Source organism: Pseudonaja textilis, chromosome Z, assembly GCF_049901715.1.
Source record: "Pseudonaja textilis isolate UNSWEBS1 chromosome Z, rPseTex1.2, whole genome shotgun sequence".
Classification (NCBI taxonomy): domain Eukaryota; kingdom Metazoa; phylum Chordata; class Lepidosauria; order Squamata; family Elapidae; genus Pseudonaja; species Pseudonaja textilis.
In genome coordinates this window covers 84,429,578-84,447,181 of record NC_142008.1, presented here as the reverse complement: position 1 = coordinate 84,447,181, position 17,604 = coordinate 84,429,578, and the positions used below count along the sequence as shown (strand labels likewise).

Below are 17,604 nucleotides of genomic sequence, written 5' to 3'. Positions count from 1 at the left end.
CTCTGTAGGGAAGGAGAATGAACTTTCCCTTTCAGCACTTCCATTCGCCGCTTTGAGAATCTCCTCTGGAAACAATGTATCATTCAAAAAATTGTGGTTTTCAGGATGTTAGATGTATCTTAAAGTCCCGGTTCAGCCAAAGAACTTTCACTTCAGAACTTCTGGGCTTCCGGTTTGCCAGGCTTCGGCGGCGGCAGAGATTTGCGATTCTGCACGATCCCTGTTGCACTAGCCGTCTTGATGCTTCCGATCCCTATGGGTCTGGAGGATAAGGCTGCCCCGTAGAGGCAGCCGAAGACAGTGGGGATCCAGATAGGGGTTTGGAGGTGTCGCAGACCCCCTCCCCAGCCGGCAAAAACCCCTTCTCTCAAGGTGGTGGAGCGGCGGTCAGTAATGGCCGCCACAAAGAAGCCGGCAACTGGACAAGATTATGCAGGAGGAAGAAGGAGAAACACCTGTTGTTGATCTTGGCGGACCACATCTTCAGGGTCGACAACTCCCAGGCCAACTGGCTCAGCAGGAGCCTAATCGACCAGGCAGAATGGTCTATTCCTCTGTCTCTATTCAGGGATCTTTCCCTCAGGTTTGGAACACTGGAGGTGGATCTCTTCTTCACTCCTCAAAACGCCCAAGTCACCAGATTCTTCTCCAGGTTTCCTTGCCAGGGAGCAGAGGAGACCAATGCTCTTCGGTGCAGATGGCCGAAGGGTCTCCTCTATGCCTTTCCCCCGCTTCCCATCATTCCGGCAGTAATTCGGAAGATGTTGGAGAAATGTGCGGAGCTCCTCCTCCTGCCATCCTATTGGCCCAGGAGGCCCTGGTTTGCAGACCTGGTCAATCTATCGATGGCTTCTCCTTGGAAGATCCCAGCCCATCTAATCTCCCTTCACCAGGGGGCCCTGCTCCACCCAGAGCCCCAGTGGTTCAAGCTGACCATGTGGTACTTGAGCGGCAGCGGCTAGAGGAAGCTGATCTTCCAGAAAGGGTCATCCTCACTATTCTGGCATCTCACAAACCTTCTACAAGGCGCATCTATGATGCCACCTGGAAAGCTTTTTCCCGATGGTGCCTCAGGAAGGGTCTTTCTCCTGCTTCCGCCCAACTGGCAGAAGTTCTTAGCTTCCTTCAGCATGGGCTGGAGAAAGGTTTGGTCCCCAACACCTTAAGCAGGCAGGTTGCGGCCCTCTCCTTGGTCCTTGCATGGGGTTCGCTTCCTTCCTTATCCCATCACACTTCAGTCAGGAGGTTTTTGAAAGGAGCTTCCAACCTGCACCCTCCGGTGGTTCACAGGTATCCTTCCTGGGACCTTCATATGGTCCTTAATGCCCTTACAAAGCCCCCCTTTGAACCTCTTAGAACAGTGTCTCTCCGTTTTCTGACTCTAAAGGTAGTGTTCGTTGTTGCCATCACTTCTGCCAGGAGGGTTTCCAAGCTTGCTGCTCTTTCAATCAGACAGACCTTTGTTCTTTTCACGATGATAGGGTTGTTCTCCATCTGGACCCCTCATTTATTCCGAAGGTTAACACCTGGTTTCACAGGTCCCAGGACATTGTTTTGCCTGACTTCTGTCCTCTTCTGCATCATCTTAGAGCAGCAATGGCACACGCTAGACGTCAGAAGGGCTCTTAGAATATACATTAAGCACACTTCCTCCTTCAGGAAGTCGAAAGCCATGTTTGTTTCCTTTTTCCCTTCTCATTTGGGGCACAAGGCCTCTTCTACTATTAGCAGGTGGGTCAGGTCTTGCATTGAGCAGGCCTACAAAGCTGCGGTCCTTCCGGTTCCCCAAGGTCTGACGGTGCACTCTACCAGAAGTACGGCCACTTCTTCTGCCTGGGTGACCCAAGCATCCTTTGAGGAGATTTGTCGTGCGGCCATGTGGACATCCCCGTCTCCTTTCATCAGACACTACCGTCTGGATGCCTTTGCCTCGGTGACTGCAGCCTTCAGCAGACGGATGCTTCAACAAGTGGTTCCACAGTCGGTGTGATGAGCCGGACGAGGACCAGCCCGTGGACATGCAAGCTTTGGTATGTCCCATCCTGGGCTCTTGATGCAGCATGGAGAGGAATGGGTGTTGGTAGAAGTTACCATGAATGCCCTTTCTATCTGTGCTGCAAGAGAGCCCAGCCCCTCCCTTGATTCGTCCAGAGAGGGTAAGACATATTTCTGTATTCATTTTGTGCTTTCAGAGACACCTTTCAGTCTGTCAAGTATCAGCGCCAAAGCTGGGGTCTCTCCCGGGGGCTGGCTTTTATATGTTAGTACAGACTCAGCTATGACATCATAGGAAGGAGTCAACCCATCCTGGGCTCTCTTGCAGCATAGATAGAAAGAGCGTTCATGGTAACTTCTATCAAGGCCCATTCTGGGGCAGAATGCAACTTTGGATGGCAGTAAGGCAGCAATTTCTTATGAGCTTCTTATAATATTTAATTTATCCATTTTTATAAATATCTGTATATCTTAGTTTTCATCTTGTTTTATTTAATAAACCATTTTCTGTGAGAAATATTCTAAATCTAAACACCAAGTAACTGAAGTCTTCAGATATGATATATTGACATTAAAGCAATAGGGAAGAACAAGAAATGCAACAAGACAAATATATCATCTATCTAAACCAACAGTCATCTAAAATTGATAGCTACATGATAGAGAAGAAAATATAAGTTAATAACAAAAATATAATAATAATAAAATAAATCTTTTCTCTTTAATTCATACCTCTAATGATTATAATATATCGAACAGGTACTTAGAAACAAATTTGACAACAACTATTAGAATACTTTGCATGAGAAATTGACTCAACTGATTGGATTCCTGGCTTGTATTACTCTCCCTTTAATACTTCTCTGGTGGGGGATGAGCAAGTGAAGCCAGAGGAATTTATAACAGGCTTTGCTGCTAAACAGTGTCTATTAATTGCATAAACTGTATTTCCTATGCTTGACTATTTAATCTGTATAAAAATTGGATTCTGTAAAAAGAGCTTTTGAAAGTCATCAAAATTATACAAAAGGTTAGCAGCTTTTATAGTAAGTCAGAATATTGGCATTAATAACTGTTTATGGACAGCCAAAGAAAATAAAACAAATTAAGATTAAAAATGACAATCAAATAGAGGTAGAGTTTACAGCTTGTATTGACAGGATACATACAAATCTTACTGTTTTTTTAAGCATTCCACCATTACATTCTACTTAAAATGAAATATTTTCTTGATGCTTTTCAAATATATGCAGTGTTTTCTAAGATGGAAGAAAGATACAACATCATCAGTATGTCTATTTGCATTTAGGCAGAGCATAAAGTTTTGAATACCACTAATTGTCAGGCATGCACAATCAGATTCACACATGAAGAGTTCAATTAACTACCTATACACAGAAATCTTTTCAGGCTGATGGTTTGCATGTGGGTAAGACTAGATAAGGTTCAGCAACATTCAAGCATGGTCAGACTTCATCCTCTTGTGGCCAGATAGGAATATCAGACTAATTCCCCATTTGACTTCTCTCCTGACTCGGCTAGTGTCTTTCCAACATTACCCTCCTTTCAAAACAGCCCTGCCCTTTATTCATGGCACCCTCATTGTCTGAGTTTTCACAAAAATAAGGGAGGGGTGGAAATGAAGCCAGTTCAAAGGAAACCACCCCCATATCTGAAGTATCCGTTGGAGCAGGTGCTGCTGTCTGGAAAATATCTAGATGATCAGGAAGTGAAGGCCGGAAGCGGATGGTTGGACTGCATCAAGACATGTCTCCCTCCAGAGGGTCCCACTTTGTCTGGTTAACTCCTTTACTTAGATTCTTCAGGCGGTTCCGGTGCATGGAAAGGAACTGGGAGTTTGGGAGGCTATGGCTTTTCTGGGAAACGCTGATGGAAATGCCACACCAAGTCAGGGACATGCACATAGCTGTATTTTCCCAGGAACATTTGAATTCAGGGAAGGGGAAATCTTTGATATCTGCTGCTATTTTATGTCATCAAAAGACTCTTAATGTTCTGGGCGGCACCTTTAACGTATACACCCATGTCCTGTTGTCTGGTTATCATGGCAAGGTAGAAAAACCTCCTCCCTCAAAGATGCAGGCACATACCACTATTCTGTGAGCTTCAAGTCCCTTTCTTCCACCGAAAATAGTAGAATATAAGGCGATACTGTATTAGTGGGACTCCCTAGATTATCCATCTAGGCCCATGAAAACTGGTCGAGAGATGGCTGATGGCAAATAAATCCTGAGGCATTAGTGATACCCCCAATACCTTGTTAGCTGCTTCTGCAAGAATTTTCCAAAAGTTAGAGGGTTGTAAAATCCTTGTAATAACCAGGGTCTGGGGTGTTCATTATTACACAGGTTTATGGAACACTGCATCCAGCATCAATTTCTTTGAGCCGGGTACATACGTAATGTAAAGTCAAAGCAAGAGAAAAAAATGACTCCATCTTCTTGCCTCAGATATAATGACTTAGTCTATTGTAGCATTTCCAGGTTCTTATGGTTGGTATTGACCAGCACACCCCTTCTAAGAAATGTCTCTATTGGTCAAAAGTTGTTTTAATTTCTAACAGTTCTTTATTTAAAATATCATATTTTCTTTATGGGGAAGGGATGCTCTGCAGTAAAATGCACAAGGAAAAAGATGGTTTCCCCTCTCTGGGGTCTCCTGTAAGAGTATTGTTCCTGTAGCCATATTGAAAGCGCAAAACCAGACATTAATCTTGAATGGATTGGGGTTTTGAAGAAGGGGCTGTGGTAATTGTTTGACTCCTCAAGTGCCACCTGCTCTGTGCTTGTCCAAGCAAATAGAATCTCTTTTTTTTAGCAGTTGAGTTGGAGGTTTAACTTTTTGTGCAAAAGGTAGGAATAAACTTGGTGTAAAAGTTTGCAAAGCCTTAAAAACTCAGAACATCCTTTGTATTTTGGGGAGCCTGCAATGAGAACACTCTGTGCACTTTCTGGGGATCTATTTTGACTCCATCTATGAAAATGCAATAACCCAAGAAATCTAACTGTTGCAAATACTGTGTGATCTATTTGGTCCCAGGGATTAAAATCCAAGCAAAGAGGCAATATCCCATGGCGGATAAGGAGCTGTTAATTTTGAAGCAATATTTCAATTCTAATCTGCGAAAAGGTTTTATTAGACTCCTAAAGTCACCAGCTTCAGCACCTATCCACTTTGTCCATAAGAAGCAAGATCCTGGTTCCTCAAACCCAATCAGTGAGATCCCAATGAGGACCGTTCACAACTACAAAGTGCTTAATGTCATAACAATGAGAGAGTATTATCCAGCACCAGTAATATTGGACTTATTGGATAGGTTGCAAAGTGCGCATATATTTACCAAGTTGATCCTTCAAAATGCATATAATCCCATCAGAATTGAGGAAGGGGATGAAGTTTTTGACAGCATTTGACAAATTCAAATACACCATTGGGGTTAGTAAATTATGGTGCTGTATTATATATATATATTTATTGCACGGTTTATTGCACAATCCCAATATGATTAGGATGTGAAGATGGTGCATACATGATAAAAGTAGGAAACTGTTCTGTATGCTTTGCAATTAATAGTTGTAGCTTGTGTAATTGGACTTGTTTTTAAGGGCTAACCATCTATTGTTTCTACTTGCACATGAATAGTAAGCCTTATGGAATCTGCAGTGCTTCAAAACTTTCTAATACTATGAAATCAGCAAAGCGGTTGCTCCAGAGTCCACTGAAGGCTTGAGCATTTCTTTTTGTCTATTGGGTAAAGTCAGAGTAACAGAAATTTTCAGCAGTGTACCTTGATTCAGATGGAATGAAGCCTATTTAGTGATTGAATAGCTCCTCCTGTGAACTCTTGCAAGAGGGGCTGCTGTCTTTTCCCTGGGCCTCTACTTTGCACTCGGTATGATTGTTCTCCTGTATACCCAGGAGGGAATTTTGGCCTGGCAAACTCTCTGCAGAAAAAAGCAAAGTACTCATTCTTTGTCAGAACCTGCCAAACCTAATTTGGATGGATTCCTCCTCCCCCAACTCAGTCTCGGCCATCATGAATGGGGAGAAGGTGCAATAGTGAGACTTTGAGCTTGCTTCTTTCTGTTGCCCAGACTGGCATTGATTTCTCCCACACAGGAGTCGAGGATCATGTAAACCTGATCTAAGTTCTGGGGAAACTCCTTTTAGTGTTCAGCTCTCATCTAAACTGACCAGTCAGGCTGCTTTGTTCCAATTCAGGTTTCAAAGGTGCTTTTTCAAAAAGCAGTTGGCTGTTTTTCTCCTTGAGGAAGAAGAATAAAATGTTTTGCTTTTCATCCAAGAAGCTTCATCGGTTGTGATGGTGGGGGAATGGAAGAATGGGCACTGACCAGTTGAGACTGGATGGTCCTGAGATACTGTAATCTTGATAGCATAATCAAGGTTAAATGCCATTTTGGATGGAGCACTAACCTCAGCAAGAAAATTTCTACTTTTTAAAATAACCCATATATTTTGCGTCAAAGGCATTTTGTATTGCAATTTAATTCCAATGTGTATACGTTAGTTCAATCAATAAAGTGCTCCCAAATAAGTACTACTTATCAGCCCTGGGGAAATAATACAAAAAACGATAAGACCAAAACTGTAGTAACAAAATACTAGTCTGAGAAAGCTACAGAGAGAGGAAAGGACTGATTCTTTGATTTAGTTACTGAGCTAATCCTGATCCTAATACAAGAAATTAAAGACTAAGAAATCACCTTTTCATAGGGATCAATGTATAGAACTTGGTCTCAGTTTAACTTTAAAAAATGAGAGGTTTTGGGAAATGACCTGGAAGCTGCTTTTGCAAAATGTTGCATTGATTATTGGTGGACTTTTGGGCCCAATTCATACAGCAAGTCATTATCTTTAAAACCCCAAATGGTATTTCAGCAAGATATTTCAAGCAATGTTTTGCAAGAATTGAGTCATCCTGTCTGAAAGGAATCCTAATGAAAGTTTCCTCCCTCCTAAGATTCATGAAATGTAAAATGCCATGACTTCTCTTGAATAGCTTCACCTTATGAAATGTTCTGTAAACAAATTAAAGCTATTTTATCTCCTTGAGCTTTTGGTATCAGCTGACTGATTATAAGCACCTATTAAAGATTTCAGTTTTTGATTTTGTTTTGTTTTTATCTTGATTTGAATATAACTTTTTTACTTTTCTGTTGAGCAGAATAAATAGAATAGAATAGAACAGAACGGAACGGAACGGAATGGAATGGAATAGAATAGAATTTTATTGTCAGTTTAAATGTACACTAATCAGCATACATTAAAATGAAATTTCATTGCATTCAGCTCTCAAAAGATAACCATTCTGCATATACCCATATGCACACTTACATATGACATAAAGAAACATTACAATCTAGTTCGAATGTATACATGTACATGATGAAAGAAAAAGAATCCTGCAAGTTTACAAGAAGGATGGCATAAGGAACAAAATTGTTGATGTGATACATCATACAGAGTCTTGGAACTGGAGCAAGTTGTAAGTATTGTAAATTAAAATAAAATAATTTGACATTATAAGCAGAAAATGATTTGTTTTCAGTGCTGGTCCTTTGGAACCAGATGCCCCCAAAAGATCTGGATGGCCCCCATTCTTTTGTTCCTTTAAATAGCCATCCTCAACCTTTCCAGCTTGGCAGACCAGCAGAGGGGGAGAGGGGATTGTTCTGTGTGAATGGCAGGTGCATGCACTTTTGCACACAGCTCCATGTGCACAAACATCAGGCACATGCACCCTCCACTTACACAAATAGAGATTTATGCAATCACTGGTGCACCCACCACTTGTGCTGCTTGATGGCCTGGTTCCGAATGGGCCACAGCCCAGTACTGGGCCATGGCTCAGGGATTGGGGACCCCTGGTTTAGATGATCTATAAAGATCTGGCTCTTCACCCAAGCCTTTGCCAGGGAATATACATTTAATATATTGTTGTTATTATTTTGAAAAGTTACATTTAAACTAAAAAACAATATGATTATTTAACCATTGTACAAATGACTATATACTTATAAAAAAGAAAACTAACTTATTATATAAAGTAACTACTTACTGAGAGAGGAAAGAAAATACAAATAATATCAAGGAAAGAAAAAACTGGGAGGAGGGCACCTAAAACTTTGGCAAATCTAAAAAAAACCCTCATAAAACACAAAACATAAACTACACATAACTCAGAGAAAAAAAAAATCTGAAACTTACATCTCTTTAGATTTATATATACATTTGTTTATAAAATTAAAGTGAAATCATTTTTCAGGCTATTAAAATTATGTTTTTCTTCAATTGCAATATTATGATTTAATAATTTATATGAATAAGCAGTGAATTAAATCTAAGCCATATAAAAACATATTGATTCTCTTTTCCTTCTCGCTGCTCCTTCAGTAAAAAGTTAATTTCAAGACTGAAAGTTGACAAATGTTGTTAAGCCAATTATTACTAATATTCTATAAATACATGATGTTTTTGTTCAATACTCCAAATTATGAACTTTTTCACAGATTGTAATATTCAATTTTTTGATGTAATATTAATATTGGAAAGTACTGTTTTGTGTCTTTGCTTCTATACCTGAACTAGATAAAATATTTTCAAGAAAAGACAGGTGTTTATAAGTACTGAAGAGGAAGCAATATGGGTAGTCCTTAAGTTATAACTGTAATGGAGTCTGCCCATTGATTGTGGTTATAAGTTGTAAAATGGGCCAGTCACTGGATCAATCTGATTTTACATTTTTGTACCTGTTAAGTGGACTCGGTGGTCATGAAGCAAACTCTGTAATCATTGAGAGAAACTATGGTTTGCTATAGTACAATTTTGCCAAACTGGAAGTGGGTACCGTTTTTTGGCAAAAGTGTTGTAAAACAGGTCATGTGACCATGGGATGTTGCAAATGGCCTATCCCATAATATACAAAACAAAGTGGGGGTAGGAAACTTTTCTTTCCAAAAATAGATCAGTCATTGCAAATCCTTCCTTTTATTGTTTTAGATGAACAAGAGGCTTTGAATTCTATCATGAAGGACTTGGTTGCCCTCCAAATGAGCCGGCGTCCCAGACTGTCTGGTTTTGATAGCATGAAGAACAAAGATTCTCCACATTCCAATAGACAGGTAATACATTCCTGATAAGTAGAATCTTGTTTATCATACGTACGTTTGGCTGGTAGAAACATTGCTCAGGAATTAACTCCTCTAGTCACATTACCTTTCTGCAGCTAGACCCAGAGTTCTTAGCAACCTCAGTAACATATTTTATTCTGCTCCAATGCCTCGGAGAACCCAAAGATTCTATCATACATTGTCAGTTTGGAGACGATAGGATTGTGTTATCAAAGATAATTCAAGAAAGCTGGATAGTACTAGCATGTACTATGGTCAAGTTATAGCTGTGCCATTTGTGTTCTGATGTCCTGAACTTTTCAAAATTCTCCAATAAATTCTATATTGAGAGCTCTATAAAGCTCAAGAAATTGGGAAATATTGTCAGGATGGGAAATATTCCAGATATTAATTACTCCATTCTTCCCACGAATATCTCCACAGACACACAAATATCTTCCATTCCTCTCTCTCTCTCTATGCTCAGATACTCCTTACTAGTATACCTTTAAGGTTGTTTCACAAATATATTCCATCCATTCTGTACACTCGCCCCTACATTTCTCATTCACATATACAACTTTGACTTTTCATCTTCCAAATAAATAATTGAGGTTTTTTTTTCCTTCTTTAAGAAAAAACACAGTGCCAGCAACCCAGGTCTCCTCAACAACCTTATGATAAGAAAACAAAATAGTCTTGCAGTAGAGGAAAAAAAATCACAGGTAAAAATGCTTTCTAATGTTCACTGTTTAGGCAGTAGTATAGATTTTACAATAGTGCAAATAGCATTAATTTGAAAGAACTAAAATGAAAAGCATTATTTTCCCAAATTTCTCCAAATAGAAAAGCATACCTTAGTTTCAGATATTTTGTTATATCCAGAAGTAAACATATGAGATACTCTGAAAGAAAATCCAGGATTGTGTTTTTATAGAACTAACTGTTAAAGGTAGAATGCAGGGTTTTATTCATTCATTCAATTTATGTGGCTGCCCATCACACTTCAGGAATTCTGGTCAGCTAACATCATAATATTATATAACATCAAAAATTAATGACAGTCAGGGTACAAAACATATTTGATACGCATGGAACGATAACAGACTCCAACTAACAGTCTGACTCTAATGCCTGAGAACACATCCGTGTCTTCAAGGTTTTCTGAATAGCAGGAGGGCTAGGACCGTGACACAAAAGGCTGCTTTCTGGATCCCCACAAGGTGATACTCTTTAATTCACAGGCTAGTACTATGCCTCTCTTAGATCTGCAGGATGGTTAGAAACAAAAGAGGTCCCACAAATAACCTGGACCTATGCCATGACAGGCTTTATAGGTGACAGAAAGACTCCTGGATTGCACCTTGAAACACATTTGAAGCCAGTATAGCTAATTATAAAAGTATAACCTGAGTGCACCACAGTGTATAACTGCCAGCATTGCTGCATTGAGAACTAGTTATAGCTTTTGGATACTTTTTAAGAGCAGCTCCATCTAGAGCACATTGTAGAATGGCACAGTGGTTAGAATGCAGCATTGCAGGCTGATTGCAGGCTATTTCTGCTGATTGCCAGAGTTTGATTCTTACCAGATCATGGTTGACTCCGCCTTCCATCCTTCCAAGGTCAGTAAAATGAGGACCCAGATTGTTGGGGGCAATATCCTGATTCTAAAACTCTTAAAGTAGAGGTCATCAACTGGTAGTCTGTGGACTACTGGTGGCCTGCAAGAAAATTTTGGTGATCCACAGTGCACCCAGGTGGAGGAGCTGCTCTGGGATGTCCAATGGGCCAATCCTGTGACTGGAGCTCTGGAATATGGGACTGGCCAGGCAGCCCGTAGAGGGCTGGAAATCTCCACTGTAGAGGGAGGTACGTGTAACTTGCAACCTTTCAGGAGGTGCAACGTGCAAGGAGTAGCACAGCCCTTGCCGCCTGGAATGAGGTAATGATGCTGTTGCAGCAAGGGGGATAGCAGTGCTGGTGGTCTGAAGCAACGGGTGGCGGCAACCCACGGCTCTTTTGTCCCCCTGCTGTGGCTTCCTGTCGGCTGAACCTAACACTGGCTGGCCTGACCCCTCACCCTCTTCTCCCAGTCACTCCTCGCCTGGCCTAAGAAGAGAAGCGTGGGGGATGGAGACTCACTCCATATTCCAGAGCAGGAGTGAAGCTTCATCTCTTGCTGGATTTCGCGGGCGTTTCTTCCAGCTGTTTTTGGTGCTGCACGTACCTTGCCGACCCAGCCATTTCTCTCTGCCACTGCTGTTGGCGCCTCCATGTCCTGCTCACTGCTCTTGCTGCGTCTTGCGTAGCACATTAGCGCGCTTCACAATGGGAGAGATGGTGTCCCCTCCTCCTCCTGGAGCCCATTAGGACATGGAACATTGGCTGCAGCTGGGTCAGGTGAATGTCCCAGGGCAGAGAGCAGGCCATGCATCTCCCCAAGCGATTGAGGTGCATCCAGCACCAACAAAGGCCAAAGAAGTGCCCACGAGACCCAGAGAGCGCCGGAGAATCAAAATGAAAGAGAGATGAGAGAAAGAGAGATACAGACAGAGAAAGGGGGGGGGGAGATGAGAGAGAGAGAAAGAGAGATACAGAGATAAAGAAAGAGAGAGATGAGAAAGATACTGAGAGAGATGGAGAGATGAAAAAGAGAGAAATATAGATACTGAGAAAGAGAGAGATGAGAGATTCCGGTATTTTGTTTTCTGTGGGAAATGTGTCCAAATAACTCTGAGTGTTTAAGGTTGCAGAAATAAGCAACCAAGCTAAGTGCCTGAAGGACCCCATCCCGTCACTGGGAATCCAGGCGCTTCAGCGAGCAGCATGCTGGATTCATATGAGTGGTCTGCGGGATTTAAAATTATGAAATTAGTGGTCCCTGAGGTCTGAAAGTTTGGTTACCTCTGGCTTAGCGAGGGCTGTAAAAGCACTGTGGGGCAGTATATAACTCTGCTATTGCTAGAAACTACTTGGGTTTTACAAGAAATGTTGAGCGAAGAAAGCATTTTGGCAGGAAATGTTAGGATTGGTATCATTTGCTCATCTAAACAAGAAGGTGTCAGATACTTTTCAGAAACCTGGATTGGGTTGGTGAATTAATTTAATCATAAAATCAAAGAATCAAAGAGCTGATGGCAATTGTTGCCAGGAAGCCTTCATACAGATTTATCTTGTGTACTAGTTGTGCCATGTCCACTCCCTCCCCCTGTGCAATTTTATTCTCTTCCTTTCCATCTTTGTTCATTTTTAAGTCAATCTTAATGTTAATATTTATTGTTTTAATGTTATCTTGTTGCTAGAGTCACATTTAGCTAAGATGGCAGCATGTAAGTTTGATAAGAATAGAATAGAATTCTTTATCAGCCAAGTGATAAGACACACAAAAAATTTTCTCTGGTGCATAAGCTCTCAGTATATGTACAATAATAGTGATAGATTGTTATTATAGTCATTGTAAAAATACATTCATTATAAAACCTTAGATACAACAATTAGTGATAGTCATGGATACTAAATAAGCAATCAACATAAATCATACTAGGATACTAAACAATATAAATTGTAAGATACAAGCAACAAAGTTATAGTCATGAGAAGATAAGGAGATAGGTAATAGGGAGGATGAGAATGATGATAATACTGCCTTTCTAAATAGTTTGACAGTGTTGTGGGAATCAGTTGTTTAATAAGTAATTATTTAATAAATAATCAGAAATCCTTCACACAGTTACTCGTGCCCTGGTGATTTCATGACTGGATTATTCCAGTGTTCTACATGGAGCTTGTTTTCCATCCAGAAGCTGCAGCTTCTGTAATGGCGCAACCAATAACAGGCACTGTTGAATATGTCCATGTATCACTGCTGCTATGAAATCTGCATTGGTTGTCAGTCAACTTCCAAGTACAATTCAAAATGCTAGTTATTACCTATAAAGCTCTGCATGACTTAAGGTCTACATACCTGAGAATCTGTCTATCTCCAATTGTCTCTGCCCACTTGGTATATTCCGGAAGAGTGGCCTGCTCCACATCCCTACTATTAAACATTGTCATCTTAGGTATTCAGGAAGTATACCTTCTCTGTCTTAATCCCTGCCCTCTGAAACAGATCTCCCCCACTCCAAGTTACAGGCAGTACCCTTTGTCCTGGCATTCTGGAAAGCTCTTGAACCTGGCTTTGGTCTCAGATCTAGAACTATGTATTTGGGGAACCCTGTTGTAGTTTCTTGTTACAATTGTTTTAGCCTGACCTGTCTGTATATGATTTTAATTGTTTTTATTGGGTTCTATGCTGGGCGACTAGTAACACATTTAAATTTCCTCTGAGATACCTTAATTATAAACTGAATAAAAATTATCAAAGTATTTAATAGGTAATATGAATAATTTTGTTTTGGCAGAGTGACATCAGGATAAAGTTTGAACATAATGGGGAAAGGCGGTAAGTATTATTATTATCATCATTATTATCATTATTATTATTATTTGTTTTATATATATATATATATCTTACTGCAATTCAGATATACAGTCAGGACTGTATGTATTGGGACAGTGATAAGTTTTTTAGTATTTGGCCTCTGTGCACACCACCACATTGTATTTGAAATGAAACTCAAGATATGAGTGAAAGGAAGACTACCCGCTTTAATTCATGGGGTCTGACAAAAGTGTAGCATTAACTATTGAAAAATGACAGCTGTTTTAATACACTCACTCCCATTTATGGTGGCTTAGAAATAACAACTAACAGAACTACAAATATAAGGATTGTTTTTAATATTTGAATGGAAATCCTTTGCAGTCAATGACTGCCTGAATTTCTGGGACCCATGTACATGAGAAATGCTGAATTTCCTCTTTGACATACTTTACTGCAGTTGCTTTCAGCTGTTGTTTTGTGTGTGTGTGTGTGTGTGTGTGTGTGTGGATTTTTCTGTCTTCAGTCTTGCCTTCAGTAAGTGAACCTTCTATTGCACCGGATCAGGTGACCGACTTGGCCAGTGAAGAATATCCCGCCACCTTGATTTTTTTTTTTACCAAGAGAAACTCTTGGCAACTTTGCTTGTGCTATGTTATGTGTCATTATCCATCTGCAATATGAAGCGCCATCCTATCAGATTTTTTAGCATTTGGCTGAATCTAAGCAGAGAATACAGCCTTCTACACATCTGAGTTCATCCTCCTATTTTTATCAGCAGCCAGGTCATCAATAAATACCAGTGACCTGGTTTCACTGGCAGCGATACGTGACCCTGTGATAAAATGTGTTGACAGATGATGTGGTATATTTTGGATCATGAGTTGTTCCTTTTCTTCTCCAGACTTTTCTCATTCCTTCTGGTACAAGTTAATCTTCATTTCATTGAAGTTCAAAGAATTTTATTCCAGAATTGGGCAGGCTTTTTTAGGTGGCAAAGTCTAATTCTTCTTGAATATTACCTTTGGCTTCCACCTCTATATTTACTCTCATGAAGCTGTCATTTGATTGTAGACTTGGACAATGAGGTTCCTGCCTCTTCAAGAATGTTCTGGACCTGGCTTAACATTATGAAAGAGTTTTTCTTCACTACTGACAGAATTCTGCGGTCATCCATTTTTGTGGTCTTCCAGGCCTTCTTTGGTGTTGCTGAGCCTGCCAGTTAATTGCTTCTTTTTAAGAATGGCAAACTGTTGTTTTGGCCACTCCCAATGCTTTTGCAATCTCTGATGGAATTATTTTGTCTTCTTCCTTTCAGCCTAACGATAGCCTCTTTCACTTGCATAGACATCTCTTTGGACCTCACATTGATTATTCATGTGTGTGTGTGTGTTTGTGTGTGTGTGTGTGTGATATTCCTCAATGGTTAACAGCTGCACTTTTGTCAAATCCTTTAATTAAAACTGAAAGTCTTCACTTTTGCTTACATTGTGAGTGTTTCATTTCAAATTCAGTGTGTGGAGTACAGTGACCAAAAATGCCCCCCAAAACGCTATCATTGTCCCAATATAGATTAACCTGACTCTATTGCCCCCCAAAACGCTATCGTTGTCCCAATATAGACTAACCTGACTCTATTGCAGTTATCTTCTTTAAGCTGAATCAGATCTGTACTGAAATGTTTAAGATTAAACAATAAAAAATACGTAAATAACAGAATCCAAGGTAGAGGGACTGCCTATAAAAATAGAGAGAATTCATAAATATTAGCAAAGATCAGTACGTTAACAATTTAGAAGAAAGGAAGAAAAAGAAGGGGAAAGGTTTGATACACTGCCCAAACCATTTTGTTACATGAAGTATGTAGAGCCCATTTTGCTGCCATAATCAATATTTTGGTGTCCCATCCAGAATTATCCCCTTTATCCGGCCTGTCCGCTATGAGGATGTTCAGCAGAAAGTGAAAACAGCTTTTGGGCAGCCACTGGATCTCTACTACATGAATAATGAGGTAGTAACTTACACTATATAGTGTGTTTTTATTCCTTTCTAACAGGGTTAAGTTTAGTTCTATCTAAAAAAATAAAAACAATAGGATGAGCAAGCGACTCAGAAGTAAATGCTTTTGTTTCAATAAAAGTATCTTTTGTACATGTAAGTGCCTGCTCAGAAAATGTAAGGCTGTGGCACCAAAAGCCACCTCTGCAAATAGTATTTGTGACTCTCCTGGCCTAATTTGTGGGTGTGGCTTGGTGATCACGTGACTGGCTGGGCACGGCTTGTATGTAAATATTATAAATATTTATATAAATATTGAATTTTTTATAAAAAAAGAGCAACTTTACCCAAAATCAGGCAAAGCAGGCAGATTGAGTTGCTCACAGAATCACAGATTCATTCAGAGATCTATCTGCCATCAGCTAGCTCAGTCTCTCAAATTTGCTTGCCGTGAGTCTGCACTGAATTTGCTTGCAAGCAAACCTTCAGTCCTAAGGAAGGTTCGGCTGTGCTAAGCCAAAGATCTAAAGACTAGCTAGAAAGCAAGAAATCCGCAGCCTTGTGTTTCTATGCAACCTGGGTTAATTGCTTTGTGGGGTGCTCTGGGGGTGAGATTTCTCTGCAGCCCATCAAAATTTTCTCACGGCCCACCAGTTGGTGACCGCTGGTTCAGATAGTACAGAAAGTGTCTATTTGAAGAAATCTGCTTCACTTATTGGGAAAAAGGTATAATAAAATATGGAAATCTTTAAAAATTTGAAATTGCTAAACTGATTTTTATATTAAAATTGACTTCATTTCTCTTCCACACTCTTCTTAAAATAAATTCAAAGGAATAGGTTTTCTGGATATCAGTTTAGGAAAATGCTTGTAGAAATAACTTAAAAAGGTGATAATTGAATTGTGTCCTTCATGCAAAATAAATAGTTTGAAATATATCTGAAGGAATAGTTTCACCATTTTACAGTTTATATATGTTTTCCTTACATAAATTCTGGTTATTTCAAATCCATATAGCATAAAGCAGTTTAAGGGTCAGTGTTGTCTTGCTGTTCCCTTGTTCAACAAGTCCCTTGTTGCTATTCAGATTTACTAACTCCATTGTCTCTATTTATTCTTTGCAGTTATCTATTCCTTTGAAAAGTCAAGATGACCTTGATAAGGCAATAGATCTGTTAGACCGAAGCTCAAATGTGAAAAGCCTTAGAATATTACTACTGTCTCAGGATAAAAATCATGTGAGTAAAAGCAGTGTAATCTGTTTATTTCAGTTTCACATTTGTTGTGATCATCACAACAAATTATTGTTCATTAACTGGTATTAATTACTGACTCACTAAAAGATTCTTTACTATGCTGCTTGAAACAGAAACAAAGTATCACATAATTTCTTGGTCTTCCATCCTATTTCTGGTCATCACTGATTGTTCATCTTGAAGTTGTTTGTAAGGAAATTACAGGTTATGATAAACCCCCAAATATTGGCACGGTAGGAATTCCTGGCTAGAAAGCAAGGAAAGTATTTTCTACATCAAATATTGCATTGATTGATTTTCAGTTTTTCTTCCGTATTGTTCCACATGTTCAGGCTGTGTTGTGATCTTTACTTCATAGTGATACATACATTTAAAGCCTTGTTAAGTTTTGAATCTCTTAATAATTTAACTATTAATTCTATATTGTAGAATGCATTAATTTGATTTCATTCACTGTTTTGTTTGCTGATAACATTAACTTTAGGATTTATGAGAGTTATAATCGCTAGTATCTCGAGGGTAGCAGATCAATTCCTCCTGTCATAATAGAATTAACTTGATAATATAAATGCTAAAATAATTTAAAATTTAGCAATTGGTTATATATCTTTCATTGTTTAAAAAGTAGTTTTTGCTTGCCTTTGAAAAATTCAATTTTTACTTATTAGGGCTACAAGTAATTTGCCAATTGCTTCTACTAGTGCCTTCCAAATTCAGATAATATTTAGACTGTAAAGTACTGAGAATTCTATTTCAGAATACCTTTGAACCTCAGTTT

At 39.5% G+C, this 17,604-nt stretch overlaps 1 protein-coding gene across 2 annotated transcripts in view; it reads left to right on the top strand.

Annotated features, from left to right (window-relative positions):
• MAP3K3 (mitogen-activated protein kinase kinase kinase 3) overlaps window positions 1-17,604 on the top strand; it is a 56,791-nt gene that overhangs the window by 14,025 nt on the left and 25,162 nt on the right. For both annotated transcript variants that reach the window (XM_026717265.2, XM_087917335.1), the window contains exons 2-6: window positions 9,037-9,158; window positions 9,782-9,871; window positions 13,553-13,593; window positions 15,484-15,583; window positions 16,695-16,808. In XM_026717265.2, coding sequence (XP_026573050.1) covers window positions 9,037-9,158; window positions 9,782-9,871; window positions 13,553-13,593; window positions 15,484-15,583; window positions 16,695-16,808 — 467 coding nt within the window. The remainder of the gene's footprint in view (window positions 1-9,036; window positions 9,159-9,781; window positions 9,872-13,552; window positions 13,594-15,483; window positions 15,584-16,694; window positions 16,809-17,604) is intronic.